The 19,224-nt window shown below is 45.0% G+C and overlaps 1 protein-coding gene across 2 annotated transcripts; it reads right to left on the reverse strand.

The window, feature by feature from the left end:
- Window positions 1–1,272: 1,272 nt before the first annotated feature.
- On the reverse strand, window positions 1,273–12,171 carry LOC120687231 (putative GTP diphosphokinase RSH1, chloroplastic). 2 transcript variants are annotated; one of them, XM_039969225.1, is made up of 24 exons: window positions 11,891–12,168; window positions 11,537–11,748; window positions 9,602–9,775; window positions 9,100–9,165; window positions 8,888–8,980; window positions 8,553–8,684; window positions 8,332–8,433; window positions 8,152–8,229; window positions 8,003–8,074; window positions 7,723–7,830; window positions 7,517–7,614; window positions 7,069–7,129; window positions 6,921–6,983; window positions 6,779–6,835; window positions 6,597–6,698; window positions 6,326–6,484; window positions 6,116–6,247; window positions 5,951–6,037; window positions 5,798–5,869; window positions 3,172–3,258; window positions 2,645–3,095; window positions 2,197–2,258; window positions 1,976–2,044; window positions 1,273–1,850 (listed from the first exon to the last, which is right to left on the reverse strand). In XM_039969225.1, exons 1-24 carry the CDS (start codon window positions 11,916–11,918, stop codon window positions 1,758–1,760), a joined length of 2,658 nt encoding a protein of 885 aa, XP_039825159.1. In that variant the 5' UTR covers window positions 11,919–12,168; the 3' UTR covers window positions 1,273–1,757. The 2 variants fall into 2 exon arrangements, with proteins under 2 accessions (XP_039825159.1, XP_039825160.1); XM_039969226.1 differs by lacking the exon at window positions 5,951–6,037 and having other exon boundaries at window positions 1,276–1,850; window positions 11,891–12,171.
- Window positions 12,172–19,224: the final 7,053 nt, after the last annotated feature.

Here is a 19,224-nt window from a genome sequence, read left to right on the forward strand (position 1 = left end):
CCGGCAGAGATGAGCGGCGACGGCGCGGCACGACGCCCCCCACCCTCAGGTGAGGGGGAGGCCTGAGCAGAGCGGGTGAGACAGGTCCGGGCGCCGGCGAGTGGTGGCGGACGACGCGACGTGGCAGCGGCGTATCAGCGCTCGCAGCGGCGGCGGCTGTCGACGACGTCCTCTAGTGTACGGCGAGGCGGGCCAGCCTGGTGCGGCGCATTAGCGCGGCTGCGAGGCGGACCGCCCTGGCATTGGCGCATCAGCACACGCCCAGGCGCGGCAGATCGGGCAGGCGTGGCCCGGCGAGGCGCGCCCGGCGCCACGCCGGCGCCCAGGCATGGTGCGGTGGCGGCGAGTCACGGGTGGAGGTTAGCCCCCCAACCCTAGCCCGAGCCGGTCCTTAAGGCCGGCGGCTGCTGGGCCGGCCTGACCGGCCCAATAAGGCCGCGCCGGCCTCCCGCCACGTCGAGGGTGATGAGGGGAGTCTGGAGGAGTGCATCGAGCATACGGCAAAGGAGTCGCGCATGGAGGTTTCTTGAGAGGGATGAACCAGTTTCAAAGGAAGATGATCTAGGAACCATTCTTACCCTTGTAAACTGGTAATCTCGTGTCCTAGCTCAATTGGAAGAACCTGCTGATAACGTGTTAGGAAAATATTGGAGACAAGATGATGTAAACTGTAGTCATTTTCTCATTGATCCAAAAGGTTACATATATAAGGATTACACGCGGTGGATGTTACATCTAACATAAATGTAATGTTTCAATTCTTCCTCTAACAGCTCAATAAACATGGCTGTTACAGCAACCTTAACAATGGCTGTTATCATTGCCTTAACCATGAGTTTCGTGGCCTCAATTGTAACTGCTGTTTTGATGAGATCAAATAAAGTATTGTAACAACATTGTCAATTAGGCTCATATGACAGAAAGTTGAAACAGAGACGCCATCTACAAACACATCAACACATTCTTTATGTTATTGTCGTTGCAGTTGATTAACTAGTAAAAAAATGTCACTACGTGAATCCACAGAAGTTTCTCCTGTAAAATATAGAGATGCCAGCATTCATCAAAGCACTGAACTCTTCTTCATGGAGATAGACTGCCACATGAACACTTTTCCATTCCCTCTATACAGAACAAAGCAAACTACTTTCTTATCGTCATCTAATTATACAATTAACCACTCACAATGCAGCTGCAAAAATTAGCAGAAGCATGAGATCCAGTCCCCAGTTTAGAATACCATTCAAACTGAACCAGATGACAGGTTATTCGAAGTGTGCATGTACCAGTCAAAATTTTCCATTGCAAAATTGGAGCTATACAATAAAATTTACAGGCAGACTATGAGAAAAACCAAATGCGGACAAAATTTGGGAATTAGCGTTCCAGGTCAAAAATCTAGCTGCACATTCAAGTAGACAACTAGTATATGTAAGCCACGGAAGGGGGGGGCACAGCCTTTATCAATCTTTTTTAAGGCTGTCTATATCAACCAATCGATCCCTGCACTAACAGTAACCTACTCGCTCTGCTATGTACACTCTCTTTTAGAATGATGCATTTATCTGGTTCTAATTTGCTCCCCCTTCAATGTCTGCTTCCACAGAAAAGGGAAGGGTTCCACTCGCTCACCAACCAAGATCTGACCAACAAAATTACTGAGCGACCGATGCGGTGCTTCCAAAATTATCTCCATCTTGGGGGAGATAATAGTGAAGTGGTGAACTAATGTGGTCACATGAGTCTCTCAATATCCACTAGCACTCAAGAACACCCAATGGACACCAGCTACATCCAACAGACCAGCCAAGAACACCATGAATCATGTCAACACTTGAGCATGCACTGACCTGCAAGTAGAGAGAATATTTAGGTAGAATGCTAATGTAGAAGAACATGCTTGAAAGACGAATACCAGACAGCACAAGGCGTCATGCATTCATGACTGGAGGTAATATCAGTAAAGCAAGCATACCACATTCTCATAGCTTCCCTCAAAATGGAACAGAATTACACCCATTCCCCTCCTTTTATTAACTTCTGCCTGGAAAACACAAGAAGATGATTATGCACTAACAATACAAAGAGGATGTATATCCAATTAAGTGGATGCAAAAATCAGTAAAATAACTGAGAAAATAGCTGAATGGCCATTGGAAAAAATGAAAAGATGGACATTTCACACAGTTCCCTTACCACACAAGAACATATGGTAATTCCACAGGCTGTTAAAGCTGATGTAACTTCCGCCATCATCCCTGTGAATGTCATCAAATTAATTCACGAGATTTTGCAAACATTACCAATCAAATATTGATCACAATATTTTTTTTGAAAAGATAGAAAATGCAAGGAATAATTAGTACAAGGTAGTAGCAGCTACAAATAAGAAGTATTACATTTGACAAAAGAAAAGCAACAGAATGCACAATTGTCGAATCAGCCTCTTAAAGGTGGTTAGGCAAATAGCTATGCACAGAGAACACACAGCAATTGCACAAGAACAAGTTTGCAGTAAAGCTCAGATAATACTTCAAAGTAGATAGGATACAAATCAGTATAAATTTTCTCTTTAGTACAACAGTACAGCAAAGGAAGAGCTAACTTTAAAAGGGCCATATAGGGAACTTTCTCAATATATTACCTTTTCGGTCAACACAGGCTATGCAAAACCATTGGACAGAGTTGCCTTCCGCATTATGCCAACCAGAAATCTTACCAGATTTCCAGTGATCCAAACCAGGGAAAACTTCCTTACAGGCGGAATTGCCAGGGTGCGTTAACTCACTGAAGCTATCACCTCGAATTGCAGAATGACCATTAATTTTGATGCCCAATTCCTTAAGAGTTTTATTTTGCTTTCCATTGACCTTTGGATGAACATTATTAACAGGTAAAAAGCCATTGCTACTTTTGTTGACAAAGGATAATTTATCTGAATTTAGTATCTTCTCCCAGTTGAATTTACTATCTTCATTCTTGGTGCTTGGAATTGAAAGCTCACTGTCACTTTCATCTTCAAGATCAGCAACAAAATTATTAACTGCCTCAGCAGTAATTTCAGCAGCAGAAAGGGCAGCTTGCTCCCTTAAGAACTGGATAAGGAAAGGATTCATTACTGCAACCATCTGATAATATATGAAAATAATTTAAAATGATAGTAACACATACTTTCATAATTTTGTGTCTAGCGCTGCGAGTTTTGGCGTGCTGTAGCCACTGCTGGTGGCGCTGGAATGCATATTTACTGGATAATTTCTGAAACAGGAAACAAATATGTTGAGTTAATCCAGATGCTCATGGATATAATACATTTTTGCCAATGCAATTGCTCCCTTGAAGTCCTCCTGACAGATACAGTGCAGTAAAATGAGGAGCGTTGTGATACTACAAACATATATGTAGTCTAGACATGCATCCAAGTTGTTACAACATTAAAACAATATTTTAAAATACAGTTGCAGTTAGTAGGCAGTAATCACACCTTTATGCCCTTATGTAGGCCAGTAGCCTTGATGGCTGCCTTCATATATTGATTAAGGGCATTGGCATCAGATTGGTTATGCACCCAATGCCCTAGGCTAAAAAAACGACAGACTGGTTGATTCACTTAAAATACATGTCCTCTGGGAAAAAGAAAAGTAGCATTTGGTCTCATGGAGATGCTACAATGCATGCGTGTATTCACAATACGGATCAGTCAGAAAACAATGAGAAAGATATCATGAATCAGTTAACATGTGTTGGGGGCGCCACCTTCGGCCATCGACCGAAGGCCCGCGCGCAGTTTGAATGCAACGACAAGGTCTCCTCCCGGCTCGGCAAGCCGAGCAGTCAAAGGGCTTCAAGCTTCGGGCGAAGACCGAGGCGCCTACGGCGAAGACCGGTTCGCCACAGGCGAAGACGAAGAGAAGCGAAGAGTGACGAAGACCGAGGCGCCTACGGCGACTACGGCGAAGCTTGAAGCCCGAAGCTTGAAGCCCTTTGACTGCTCGGCTTGCCGAGCCGGGAGGAGACCTTGTCGTTGCATTCAAACTGCGCGCGGGCCTTCGGTCGATGGCCGAAGGTGGCGCCCCCAACAACATGAAAACAAGGAAAGGTCCATGCCGATCCCTGCATGCACAATCTCTCTTAGGCCCTGTTTGGGGGAGCTGCAGCTTCTCCAAAAGCTCTACTAGGAAAAGCTCCATTTGCTTTTCTAAGAAGCTGCTTTTCAGAGAAGCTAACCATGTTTGTTTGGGGGAGCTTCTGAAAATGCGCTTATCGGCACAAGAGGGAGCTCGGGCGGCATGGCCGTCAGGGCCTCAGGGGAGGGGAGCTCCAGCCGGCCACGAGCCTCGGCCACGCCGCCTAGGGGAGCTCACCCCGCCAGGCCCGAACCCCAGCCGCGCCGCCCAGGGGAGGGAGGCCGCGGCGACGACGGCAGGCGAGGGAGGACGCAGCGGCCGCGGTGGGCGAGGGAGGATGCGGCGGCCGCGGCTCGGGGCGAGGGAGGATGCGGCGGCCGCGGCTCAGGGCGAGGGAGCGCCGCCCCTGGGAGCTCGCCCTCGCACCGGCCGCGCGCCCAGGGGAGCTCGTCCTCCTCCGCGCCGGCGAGAGCTAGTCCTCCTCCGCGCCCCTCTCGTCGACCTCCTTCACACCCCTCCGCGCCGGCGGGCGGGCTCATCCTCCTCCGTCGCACCAGCGGTCGGAGCTCGAGTGGAGGCGGGCGGAGCTCGGGTCGAGGGTGGATCCGTCGGGCGGAGCTCGGTGGAGGCAGCCGGCGGGCGGAGCTCGGGTGGAGGCGGCCGGAGCTCGAGCGGACGCAGCCACCAGTGGTTGGAGTGGGGGAGAGACGAGGGAGAGAGTGGAAGGGAAGGAGAGGTGAGAGACGAGGAAGGGGGCGGAACCGCAAAAGCTCGGGAAGCTCCTCCGTTGTTGCTTTTCGCTTCTAGTGTAAAATGAGCTTTTCCAGCTTTAGGATTGTGAGAGAAACAATGCCGTTTGGGGGAGCTTCTCGCTTCTGGAGCTTCCCGTAGTCGCAGAAGCTGGGAAACGCTCCCCCAAACAGGGCCTTAAACTCAGTATGCTTGTAACGGGTTAGTGGCTTGGTGGCTGTTTTGTAGAACAATGTCTTAACTCTTAAATTGAAACAAGAAGTGCCACAAATTCATGTGTCCTATAAAGGAATTACTCCCTCCGTCCCGGAATTTAGCTACGTTTAGGTTTGTCGTCAGACATTTGTATCTTTGACCAATAATATCTCTGAAAATAATTTGTTTCAAATAGAAAAGACCATGTTGTGATATTTGGTTTCACGATGAATCTATTAACATCATATTTACTTTGTCAAGTTATAGCTAATTCCCCAGGTATTCCAAGGTTTTTATTTCAAGATGTACACCGGTTGGTGGAGAATAGAATGATCTATGAAGGCCTGACTTGGTAGAATCTGGACATAACCTTTTGAGCAATCAACAAGAATCCGAAACACTCGGTTATTATCATATTTCTATCAGAGGGTTGTCAAAATGAACTATGCATCTCTCCAATACTATCTCCAGTCATGAATACATAACGTTTTGGACAAACAAAATGTTTTGCAAATGTTGGTCATACGCTCCGATAAATTTTGAGAACTACGATCTCCAAAGGTTCCAATCAGGAAAACAAGATTTTAAGGGCAAAAATTGACCAATAAGCATGTAAACACTGCAAAAGTTTGACAAAGCCACAGTTGCATGTATCTTGACAATTGCAGAATAGTAAAAAATCTAGAACAGAAAGAAAACATGCAGTTTAAGAGAGGAATACTGACATCGTAAGTTATAATCTCCACCACTTCAGCATTTGCAAGTACATGGATCGGCGAAACTAGATTGCCGTTCACCTGCAGAAGAGCATACGAATTATGAAGACAATAATGGAATTCATCCTTAACAATGTATAGTCATTTTTCTTCAAAAGTTACCTTTGCTGCAATCATTTTGTTGCCAATTTCAGTATGGATCAAATAAGCATAATCAACCACTGTGGCATCCTTAGGAAGGTTTTTAATCTACATGTAACAGCATATTCAGACCCCCCAAAACAGGATATATGCTATTAAGTAATGTCTCCAAGTTCATTGTCTCACCTCGCCTTTAGGAGTAAACACAAAAACACGACTTCCCAGAAGATCTCGGGTGATTGTATCAACAAATTCCCTAGAACTCATATTACCAACAAACTCTTCTTGCCATTCGCGGATTGCGTTGAGCCAACCAATCTATAAAAGATGGTAAGCTATTCAAATAAGCTTTAAAAATAAGCTTTAAAAACATCAGTATTAAAGAGCATATAATACCCTCAGAGCAAATCCTGTATTGTTGAGGCAGATTACTTTTCCCTTGGAATTTCTTCCACTTGATATTCCAGGGCGAACAGGTCCAGAAACCACCCCCCTTCCACTGTAATGTGCAGCAATGCCTCTTTCTGCTATTAAATCCATATCTTCTGTTCTAATCTGCAATACAGTTAGAATTTTTAACATAAATCACAATGAACAACAGAATGAAAATACATTCTTTGATTGAGATTTGCCTTTTTAAATTTAACAAATTAGCAGGCAGCATTACCTGAACTTCCAAATGGAACATACTCTCATTAAGAAATGGTATCACTGTTGTGTGTAGACTTTGGTAGCCATTAGGTTTTGGAGTTGCAATGTAATCTTTCACCTGTTGCAACAATTGATTGCTAGATAAAATGGTATAATTCACAAAAGAACATTGAATAGGACAAAAGGTAGATAACTCACAGCTTGAGGAATCGGTGTCCATATGCCATGAACAAGACCAAGAACATGATAGCAGATCTAAATTCAATTAAACATACTTGTGACTTATGAGCCAATAAAAAATTCAATGTATAGGCGTATTGTAATTTGTTGTTAGGTTTACCTGTTGTGCAGTGCACAATGGTCCAACACCATTGCAGGATTTTGGTTTTATGATGATCCGCAGCTAAGCAAATAACAAGTAGTTATTTTACAAATATGGGATATTCAAAAGGGTAATATAAATAGTATGAAATTTCGGAAAGACGTACCTGAGCAACCTGGTTCACCTCATTTATTGAACTCTTGGATTTGAGGGTAGTTTTGTAAATGCTGAAAGATGGCTCGTATAATAAATAATCCACCATATAAACAACCATATCAATTTCAAACTAAGAACCAGAGGACACTCATGACATAATATTAATATATTTTGATTGATCTTTTGGTTTAAACTGCAGTTGAGATGCATAATTAAGCAAATGAGCATGCAGGTGCTACCCTACCACAAAGCAGTGAAAATGTGTAGCAAAATGGTACATGTTATGATCTCATAGGAAATGAGTTGCAAAATTATGCAAGAAAGATCTAGGCAATACTATAGCATGTCAGCACTACAGCAAGCATAGACTATATTCAGTTTGACATGAAATAGATAGAACTCTCTTTGGAGTATCAAGCCAGCAGCACTTTTAGTTTAATGAGATGGCATGTGCTCACCTGTAGAGCTCTTTGTAAACAGAGCGCACTTCTGTCTCAACACTCACAAGATCAAGAAACTGATCCTCAGCAATCTTTTGCCTTAAAATTTTATTTGCCTGGAATTGAAAAGTCAAAAAGTAATGCCATCCATTGCAAACGCAAGAGAATGATGTTGAATCATGCTGTAGCAATCAGAACATATAAGTAGCAATCAAACACAGCACCTCTTCCAATTCTTGTTCATGAGCCTTGTACAAGTCTTCAACTCTTTTCCTTAGTTCAACAAAACCCATGGGGTTCACGTACATGAAGGATAGATATTCCAGCTCAGACTACAAAGACAAAAGCTGCTGGTCAAATGGAAGGAAGAACTAAGAGAGAAACATCAGATATTCCTCATAAATGAACAGATACTCCACAGATCTACAGAGAATTAAGAGCCAAAAAACAATACAGTATTAAAGTTAGCTCTTATATGTCCTAGGCAACATCAACAGCAGATACCTTTATTCGGTACATCCCAAGGAGTTTTGCTAGAGGGGCAAAGACCTGCAATGTCTCCATGGCGATGGCATACTGCAAGAAGTTGTCCTTAGTGCTTAGAATGAAAGTATGGTGCAGGCGTGTCTTAAGTCACTGGAACAAGAATTCACCTGCTTGTGCTGGGGCATATGTGTGAGAGTACGCATGTTATGCAACCTGTCTGCCAGTTTGACAATGATCACACGAACCTACAGCATTGTTTTTTTATATATACATATATTTTAAGTAAGAGCTACAGAAGTAAATCTTTTTCTGATAAGATAGTCCATATGTGATTAAAAAAAGAATACCTCTTCTGTCATGGCAAGAAACATCTGCCTTAGGTCTTCTGCTTTAAGATCTTGTTTCGAACTACCCTCACTTTTGCACTGAAGTTTACCCAACTTAGATACCTACATTTAAAATGGAGCAGGTTTTTGGCATTCAATTTACTACATAATCCGAAATATGTATATATAAACTGCAGCCATACAAAAAAAGAAAGGAAAGATTGAAGTCACCAATAGTGTACCTTTGTCTCCCCTTCAACAATGCGACGCACAGTTGGCCCAAACTCATTTTCTATTCTTTCAAAGGTAACCACATCTGTATCTTCAACAGTGTCATGTAATAAACCAGCAGCAATTGATTCCCAGTCAAGTTCCTAATTACGTAAATTGAACAGAACAGAACTTAGGTTCATTGTGAATACTAGGGACAATTAAAGAAATCACATCACCATAGTGTCAATGTTTTCACAATCAAGTTCCTAATTATGTCCAATGAGATATAAAACTTTCATTGCTACTAGACCCTAGGGAAATTCAAGGAAAATACATCACCAGTGTTAACAATATTACTACTCACGTGCTCTCCAAGAATACGAGCGACTTCAACAGGATGAATAATGAATGGCTCTCCACTTCGCCGTTTTTGTCCACTGTGTGCTTCATATGCCAACTGCAATTATTAATGACATATCATGAGGCAGCCATTCATGCAGGCACTTCCACAGAAAACAAAAAGTTCATAAATGCTTTCTAAAATAGCATGGAAGGAAGATATCGTGTATCAGTTACCTTCAAAGCGTCATGCACAAAGTTTAACTCTTCAGGTCGAAGATATGAAACAACTGGATTGAGATCCTGTTATATAAATGCAGAAAACAATTGTAATTCACTAGGATTGAAGTCAACTCTTGCTTCACATAAGGAACCTTAGCATTAACGCTAAGCCATGCTTCACCTAAGGACTACCAAGTTACAAAATACAGTGGTGTTGGGAAAAAGTGGCATGGTTGGTGAATTGAATGTATTGTGCTCAGCCCAGAACTTCTACATTTTCAGAAGTTCTCAAGGAACTTGACTTCCTCTTCCTTTTTAGTTAAAACCTGTGTTGGCACCACGGAAGTGGAAAAGAAATTAATTCCGTGGTGTTCAACTACCAGGAACAGAACGATTCCTTACTCCATGCATATGCTAACATTTATGCTAAAGTTAGAGGTACGATGGCGAGCATCATACATCATTTCTTTAAGAAAAGGAACAAGCCAAACACTGTTGTAGTTATCAAATGACACACCTCCCATAAAGTCTCTGGGGGGATGAAGGATTCAGATGATGAATAGCAGTAAGCTCTCCATGTTGGGTCGACAGGAGTAGACCAAGGTCTGACAAAACTTTCAGAGTAAGCAGGCGATGAACCATAACCAAATCTCCCTTTATTAATGTCCTCATCCAAGGTGATGTGCAGTAACTGAAAGATAAGCAACAGGCAATAGAAAATAACTCAACTATTTTTATATAGAACCAACAATAATGTGACTGTAGAAACTAAAAAATGTAGCATGCTAACCAATGGAAATGTGACTGTAGAAACTAAAAAATGTAGCATGCACAAAACAACCAAATGCTATCTATATGTTTCCGTTGTCAACACACCAAGAACAAAACTTAACTACTAGATATTGTACTAGAGAACGTAGTCCTGTAGTTTGTTATAACTGTGTATTCCAGGGAAAACTGGTGATAACTGTGGGTGAACACAACAGAACTTTAGACGGTTATTAAGGCATCCTCGAGGAATGGTCCATTCGGTGTGGAGTCATTCATATATTTTTTTTCTAATCTAAGAAGAAAACAACCTCAAGTTTGTCTGTGAGATTGCTAAATTCTTAGGAGCACAGCTAGTACTTCCACCAAATATTGGCTACAACAGTTACAATAGATCCTTGCAAAATTTAAACAACTGTCAATTGGAAAACTAAAAATGATATCATTAATCCTATTATGCTCTGTGACAGAAAGGATGTCATTCTAGAATGCATGCTATCAAACTCTTATATTCACCACTGACACATAAAAAGCACAACATTGCATGTGTGAGATAAGCCAATGTCTAAACCACACCTATCTAGTAACAGATAGAATAAGTTTAAAAGTACACCTATTTATTAAAAGATAGAGTATGTCTACTCTACATTTATTAAGTAAAGGTATAGTAGAAAACCATGTCTAGACAGCAAATACACGAAACATAGAAAAAAAAGGTCAAGGAGGCCAATAGAAAACTGCATGCAAACCAGATGGCAAAGGAGAAAAGGCAACAGTATAAAGGCATGTCAGTTATTGATTTATCAAGTCAAAAGCAGGTACATGGAATGATAGTAACTGCTATACAGGTGATTACAGGATGCTTGACTACTTCAGGGAGGACCGCTGAAACTGAAACTGAATCTATCCAGAGCTTGTTTACTTTGGAACTTAAAAATGCCATGCCATGCATGCAAAACAAATTCCAGATTGTATTGTTCGTTAAACTCAATTACAGAATAAAATGGTCCATTTACTAGAGTAATTCTGATTCAATTGGATGGACTGTAATGTTGCTGCTGATGATATAGCATTCAGCTAGTCAGTCAGTCAGTAGCAAAAGCAATGATTGCCAGTTTGCCACAAGAAGGAACAAGCAATGCATTTTGCTCGCCTATAAACCTAGATAAATGATACAGAATTATACTATACTATACTCAAAAGCCAGTCTTTCATGAAGCCTCGTGCAATCAATTAGTTCACCTCTGTAACTAAATCATGATATATTCTACTGGCATTGAACAACGCTCACCAAGACCATGAGAACATCAGGCTCTATGTCTAATATAAGTTATTCTGTGAATACAATTAACAGGACCTGCTAGCGGAAATTGTAAAACTGATCATGTGAGGTAACCAAATAAATGCATAATGAAATAAAACAGCTAACTGAATAATTGTAAAATAAAAATTAAATCTGCAAGTAGAGCACATTTTAACTTCTTATCCTGCATAACCTAGAGGCTAGAGGGCTCAATTTGAAGTCAGATAAAACATGTTTGCTACTAGAATCATAGAATGGAGAATCGATCGAATAGGGGACCACTACTTCCACTAAGTTGGCCCTAAGTAGGCAGAACACGAAATCCATATCCACACTATGGCTCCAAATAACAGAAACAGCAAGAGAGCAGCAGCGACGCACCAAGTTGTTACTCCGTCGGGATCGCCCACGCCTCCTCCAGCCGCCTCCGGCCTCGGCGTGGCCGCAGGAGGAGCACTGGGCGGTGCTGGCGAGCGCGCCCGTGAGCGCGCGCGGCGCGTTCCACGCGCACGAGAGCACGCTGCATTCGTAGGGCCTCCCGCCCCCCTTCCACGAGGTGGCCCTGCACGAGCTCACGCACTCCAGCGACGACGCTGCGCACAGAGGCACCACGAAAGGCGTCACACCCCCTGAAGGAAGCGGCGAAATCGAGAACCCTAGGCGGCGCAGCGGAGCCCGCAGGACCGAATCGCGCTGCGGCGGCGGGGAGGTGGGGAGAGCGGATGCGCCCGTTACCTGGCACGGCGGGCGGCGGGGTCTGCATGGCGCGGCGCGGCGCAATCTCATCGGCGGCGCGGAGGCCCTCGCGCGGTCGCCGCCGCCTCCGGTGGGGGCGCGAATTGGGCGCGGGGAGCGGCGAGCCGGGGTCGAGACCGGGAGAGGAGAGGGGGGGCTTTGCCGAGGGGGAAGGAGGGGAGGGCGGAAGAACTCGGAGAAGGGATAACACGAGACGGAGGCCACACAAACGCCGCGGCCGTGGTGAAACGGAACAGGGAAGGGGCGGAGGGGGGGTGCGTGCGTGACTGCGTGCCCTGCCTGCTGCCCTTTTCGCTGCGGGTGCTCTGCTCTGGACTCCGCAGCTCGCCGGTCTCTCTTCCTATTTTCGTCTCGCCGGGCGATCTGGGTGGTTCTATCTGTGTATTTTTGTCTGGTCTCCTTGACGGGGTGGCGTGGATCACTGGATTCTAGGGCTGCGCTCCACTTGTATCGTGTAGTACAGCTGGTCTGAGCTCACCGCCGGCAAGGCAAGGTTCCGCAGCTCTGTCTTCACAATTCAGGCTGTGCTAACGGGAGAAATTTTGATATTTAGGACTGACTTGGCAGGACTCGCGTCTTTAGGGATCAAGTTCGCAAGCCTTTCAAAATGAGAGACTACAGCTGTGAAGTGTTTAAAAATATGGGATTATCACCTTTTCTTGAGTTTCTTTAATTTTCTTTAACTTCTTCCCTCTCAAAGGCACATAAACGGACGGTTTTTCCCTTCTGGCTGTCCTCATCCCGTGAGAACGGATCGGATTGAACTCACGCGCTCCAGGTCTTCGCTCGCTGCTCTCGGCGCCCGCCGGCTCACCGCTCTCCCCGCCCCTCGCTCTTCCCGGACGCCGCTCTCCCCGGACGCCGCTCTCCCCACCCTGGTTCTCCCCGGCTGCCGCGACCGGCACCGCCAGCCGCACCACCACGACGTCGCGGGTCCCTGCTGTGCCGCGCGGCCATGTCGCAGTATAGCATTGGCGCCGCGCGGAGCAGGGGGTCTCGGCGGCAGGTAGAGCAGGCTCGCCGGGGCTGCGGTTTGGGGGACTGCAAGTGGCACGGCAGTGCGCAGCAGCGCCCGCCCTGGGCAGCGCGCGCAGCGATGGGCGCCGTCGCCCTCAAGCCGCTCCCTCCATGCCCGCGTGCAACTGGAGCGGTGAGAGGGTCGCGGCCGGAGGTGGGGGTCGAGGTGGGCGGCGGGGAGAGGAAAACGGCCAAGATGGAGGTGGGGGTCGAGGTGAAGGGAGGGGACGGCTGTAGGAACAAGAACACCGGCGAGAGGGAGGTGAATAAGCGGTTTAAAATCTAAAGCCAACAACTCTAGAGAAATTTAATTAGTAATAAAGAAAAGCCCTATGTCATGCTATTGCTATCTCTAGATGGGTTTGCAAACTAGGGTGATAAGATACAAATCAAGCTCTAGTAAAGTAAATTGCTCAAAGTAAAAACTAGAATTAAAGTGAGCAAGAGAAGTAACCAAGCTTGACACAAGAATTTATCCCGTGGTGTCGATGACTTGCCGGTCACCCCTAATCCACGTTGAGGTAGATTCCAAGAATCAACCGCTCCTCTATCAAGACCCTCTTGATCTTGAGCCGGCTTGAATCAAGGAACCGCTCCACACCTCGATTCCACTAGAGTTGCTCTTCACCACTCAGGTGAGGTGAGCACAAGACCTCTCACAACCGAAATCGGGGCTCCTCAACAATCTCCTTGGTGGAGCACCACGAAATTCTCTCTCCAAGCCGTCTAGGGAGTGGCAACTCCCAAGAGTAACAAGTCGATGACGCTTGCTTGAAGTTTCCCTAATGCCACAAAGCTCAAACTCTTGATGCAATGCACTAGGAAGCCCTCACACCCTCAAAAATGCAATCTATAAGCAAGTGTGTGTGAGAGAGGATTGCCTTAGCTCTATGAAGTCAAGTATGCAGTCCAAATAGCCAAAGGAGACACCCAATGGCCGGGCATTGGGTATATATAGACACCCCTTCAAAAACTAGCTGTTACACTCTTTTCTAAGTCGCGGACCATCCGCGTTTCAAAAACCGGACAGTCCGCCGTTATAAACCAGTGAGTCAGAGTGCATTTAATGTGTGTCAGAACTAGCCGTTAAGCCCTGGCGGACCGTCCGCTCCCCAGGGGCAGACCGTCCGCAGTTAAGAGATCTGACTCACCAGAGACAAACAAGCTCTCTGGTACAAAATCGAATTAGCCTACGGACCGTCCGCGCCCCAAGGGCGGACCGTCCGCAGTTCACTTTTCAGCCCAAACCAGAGAAACAACATCTCTGGTACAAATCTAAGATTAGCCGGCGGACCGTCCGCGCCCCATGGGTGAACTGTCCGCCGTACAACTTTGAAGCCCACCAGAGAGACACCCTCTCTGGTATATTTTTGAAAAATAGTGGCGGACCGTCCACCCACCTGGGCCGGCCTGTCCGCCAGACCACCAGAGCCTCTGCAAGTCCTCTGGAACTGGCGCGGACTGTCCGCCCCTCGGGTGCGGACTGTCCGTCGTTACTCAGTCAGCTCTCAAACTTAGACCTTTTCAAATCTTTTCAAAACGTCGTTAGCCCTCATGCATGCAACTAGACATTTTGAGCAAAATGGCATTAAGGTCCTGTCAAGCACGAGTACATGACCCCTCTTGATAGTACGGCTATCTATTCAACGAATCCGGTCACTTTTCATCCACTAAACGCCTTGTGACCGGTAAAATGCAAAAGCCCTATTTTATACCTTTGCCTTGTGCCCGAGCTTTGCTCATCATCTCCAAAACTCCATACGTTCACAACCAAATCTCTTTCATCCGTGGATTAACCTATACTCATTATCTCAAATGAAATCGTTAATCCACAAACCGTTGTCATTAATTACCAAAACTCGAATTAGGGGCCTAAATGCTTTCAATCTCCCCCTTTTTGGTAATTGATGACAACACTAAATTTTGGAGTGGTAAAAGTGTTCAAGTCAACTTTATACACTAGGCATAATGTGGACTTGGAATTGAATTTTAGAAGAACTTACTCATTTTTCTTGAAAGTTTCAGAATATGGTATGAATAAATTCACCAAGTTCGATGAGTAGAGAGAACTCCCCCTTGATATGTGCATATAAATTTTCATGAATACCAAGAGCACATATATATATTTGAGAATTTTGACAGAGTTTTCCCTACAAGTAGAAATCGAGGCATACAAGATACAATATATATATGATATGAAATTTAGCTTGGTTAGCACAACCTCACAACCACAAGATGAACATACATAGATAAGAGTAGCACAAACCAACATAGTTCATCACACATTACAAACCAAATGTTCAAATCCAAACACAAGTCTTAAACAGAGTTCATGCAAGACACAAATCATAAACATGTAATGCAATAGATCAACACAAATAATCATGAGTGGCAAGCGGAAACCAAAAACGAATGATCTCCATGAGAAGTCCATGAGCTCCCCTAGATCCAAGCACTCCAAATCTCCTTCTCCCCCTTTGGCATCAATTGCCAAGAAGGTCAATCCATCGGCGGTGGAGGATGTGGTGGTGGGTAGAATGGCTGGTGCGGGTAGAACTCTGGAGGCGGCACTGGAGCCGGAAATACCGAGTAGAAGTGGTATGAAAACCCGGTGAAGGCTGTGCTGAAAGTATCAAAGCGCTGCTCTAGCTGCTCCTGCCTCTGCTCAAGCTGCTCAAACTGCTCAGAAGAGGGCAAATCCTCAAAGCGTGAGTCAAGAGCTGCTATGTCTGAGTGTAAGCTCTCCTGAACCCCCTGCATCCGAGCCATCATGTGCTGGAACATCTGTTGCTGCATGTTCTGGAAGTTGAGGTTCATCTGATTTTGCATCTGACTAGCCAACCCCGCAATCTGAGAGGACATGCTCTCCTGCATGGGTGTAAAATATGGGTCAAAGTAGCCAGCTGGAGGAGCCCACTGCTGCTGAGCTGGAGGATGCGGTGGTGGCATGGCATGCTGAGTTGCAGCTGCTCCCATGTGAGCATCATCATCACTATCATCAGCACCATCTTGCCCCTGTGCTTCAGCATCCATATCATCTCCAGGGAAAGGAGTCAGAGGCCTCAAAAGAAAAGCATTGTCATTCTTGAATGGCCTGAAAGGTGTGTGCTTGCTTTCACATAACCCTCTGAAGCTAGACTTAACCTTGATGATGGACATAATGTATGGAGCAAAATATAAGTTCATCTCCATGTTAAGCCTCAAATCTGCAAGCTGATCCATGATAAGAGCAATGACATTTATCCTATTTCCGTTCATGACATGAGATATCACATTCCAATAGTGCCCTCTAATCTTGTCCTTATTGCCACTCTTAGGCATGAATGTGACTCTGACAATCTTATTGATCACTGCAGGATGATGCCTCAGACCCTGAGTGCCCCCAAAGGTTCTAGCAATGCCAAAATGTGCAGGCTCATAAAACATGGGGTAGTCATTCTCATCTAGAGGGTTTTCTAACACAACATTTACACTTTGCTCACTAGTGATGAAATTATAATCCAATTGATTTACCTCAGCAAACTGTGCAAATGTAGCATAATAGGTTCTTTTGCCAGTTGTCCACCTAATTGTTTCCTCAACCATGTTGATCTCTAGAGTGGCATAGAACTGACGTATCACAGTTTCATTCCAATCACACCTATGCTGCAGAAAATTTGCTAACCCCATTTGCTGAAATCTATCTACTAGATCAGGCATGATTTGTTGTTGTCTCATATAGCCTAGGTCAATGGTCTGATGTTTGAATACATTTTTCTTGACTAGATGACCAAAGTAAGCATCTTTTTGTACCTCAGTTTTGAAGAAGAGGATGTTGGTGTCACCAGGCAAACTGAACTGATCCACTGCTCTTGCATTGGCATAGCTCTCTGCAGTCCACTGTCGGCTAGGTAGATCTAGCCCCATCAAATCTGTAACATCATCCTCAACCCCCTCAGTCTCTTCCTCTGAAGATTCATCACCTGTATCTCCTACTGAAGATGCTGCAGCCATCTCACTGATATTTGGAGCATAGTCCACATCATCGGAGTCATCACTGTCTCTTTGTCTTTTGGAAGACATAGCCTTCTTGATTTTAGAAGCAGTGACCTTGATGATCTTCCGGGGTGGCCTGAGATCAAGATTTAACCATAAGAACAATTACTAAAGCAATAGGATCAATCCATAATGATATAAGTCAATTCAGCATTCTTCTGAAAAATCTGACACTTGCAGACCGTCCGCACTTCTGAACGCGGACCGTCCGCGGTTCATGAATTACCACGGCGGACCGTCCGCGTCCAGCAGGCGGACTGTCCGCGACCCATCTGTTCTTCGCAGGAACACAAAATCGCCCTTAACTTTGATTCATTCATATTTTGAGTTTCGATTCAAATCCACCAACCAAATTTTAACTATAGCATCTCCTCATCACTAGGAATAAGATCCCCAAAGTATTTTCAAGAATCCATGGTCCAAAAACAGATCGGAGCATCTAACCCTAACTCTTTCCAATAAAGAAATCCAAGAACAAGAGTTAGGGATTCGTCAAAATACCGAGAGGACATGATGCACAATCTTGAGAAGAGCCCGGGGATGTTCTCGGACCGTCCGGGAACCACGCCAAAAAGCCTTGACCTTGTCGTCTCCCCCACATGCTTGAGAGAGAAAGAGAAAGAGAAAGAGCCTTTTGGATGTTGTGTGCGGTTTGGTGGGGAGGGGTGAGAGTGACATCCATTATAAGGCAAGTCTGGCCGACCCCACCATTCTGTCCAATTCGCGGACTGTCCGCGGTATCCTGGCGGACCGTCCGCCTTTGAATTTTTACACTGCAACCCGACTGACACTGCCCTTGGCAAATTCTGCACAGCCTCTGGCGGACCGTCCGCGGTCCTTTGGCGGACTGTCCGCTGTGTATTTTTGCGGTTGACAACTTCTCTGCAGAGCCTCTGGTGGACAAGTCTCATGAACGGTGGACTGTCCGCACCTTACCCACGGACTGTCCGCAGCACCAAATTTCAGACAGCCCAGAAATTTGCCAACTTTCTCAATTCCAACTTCGATTTGGGATCATTGCTCATATAAAAATCTAAAAATCTCAAATCTTGCATGAAAACCTTCAAAAGACTCATATGAGCAAGTTACAACAAGAATTCAAAAACAAATCGAGCAAAATCATGAAAACTCATAAATGGCTCAAAATTACCTCAAAAAATCAGAAAAATGAAACAAAGAGTGCATGAAAGAACCATATGCCATATGTGCTAGTTTTCAAGCCACATTTGAGAAATCAATGATATTTAACTCATTTCTTAACTTGCAAAACCGAGATTCATCCAAATGCTTGGTAAATATATGCTAGCCGTGCTCACGATTATGAGCGGCCCAGATCCTCCTTTTGATTAGTGGGGTTGTCTCCTTCCGACGAGGGAGGTGCCTCTCGGGGTTACCTTGGTGGCTTGGTTTTGGTTTGGTTCTCAGTAGTATCATGTTTAATCTTGATTAATTACTATGTAACTGGGTTAATGGTAATTCATCAACTCGTAGTAAATAGCTTTAATAAAATTTTGCCAAGACTTAAAAGCTAATGCAGTCAGTCAGCCAGCCTAGAGCCTCATAGTTTGTGTTATACTAGTTGAGTACAAGTTGTGTACTCACTCTTGCCTCTTCTCTACTTTTTCCTCTTGGCTACGCTACTGCTGCTCAGTTCCTGCCGACACGAGGGAGTTCGTCCAGCGCTACCAGGACTACGAGGACTTCTAGGCGTTCGTCTCCCAGTCGACGTCCCTGTGGCGCCCTGCTCAGCTTCGGAGAGTTTTTACCGTATTTGTACTTCGCTTCCGCTGTATCAGACATTTTTGTCATTAATGTAATAAATAACATTCGTATTCGCTTTATTATATCTTTTTACGTGATATGTGCTATGATATACTGTTCATTCTGTTGTATATACGTGTGACTTGATCCTGGCACGTATATGATTGCTCGGTTTATGTCCTTTTATAAACCGGGTGTTACAGAGCACCACGAAATTCTCTTCTCCAAACCGTCTAGGGAGCGGCAACTCCCAAGAGTAACAAGTCGATGACGATTGCTTGAGGTTTCCCTAATGCCACAAAGCTCAAACTCTTGATGCAATGCACTAGGAAGCCCTCACACCCACAAAAATGCAATCTCTAAGCAAGTGTGTGTGAGAGAGGGTTGCCTTAGCTCTATGAAGTCAAGTATGCAGTCTAAATGGCCAAGAGAGACACCCAATGGCCGGGCATTGGGTATATATAGACACCCCTTCAAAAACTAGCCGTTACACTCTTTTC

The sequence above is a fragment of the Panicum virgatum genome, chromosome 9N, assembly GCF_016808335.1.
Source record: "Panicum virgatum strain AP13 chromosome 9N, P.virgatum_v5, whole genome shotgun sequence".
NCBI lineage: Eukaryota > Viridiplantae > Streptophyta > Magnoliopsida > Poales > Poaceae > Panicum > Panicum virgatum.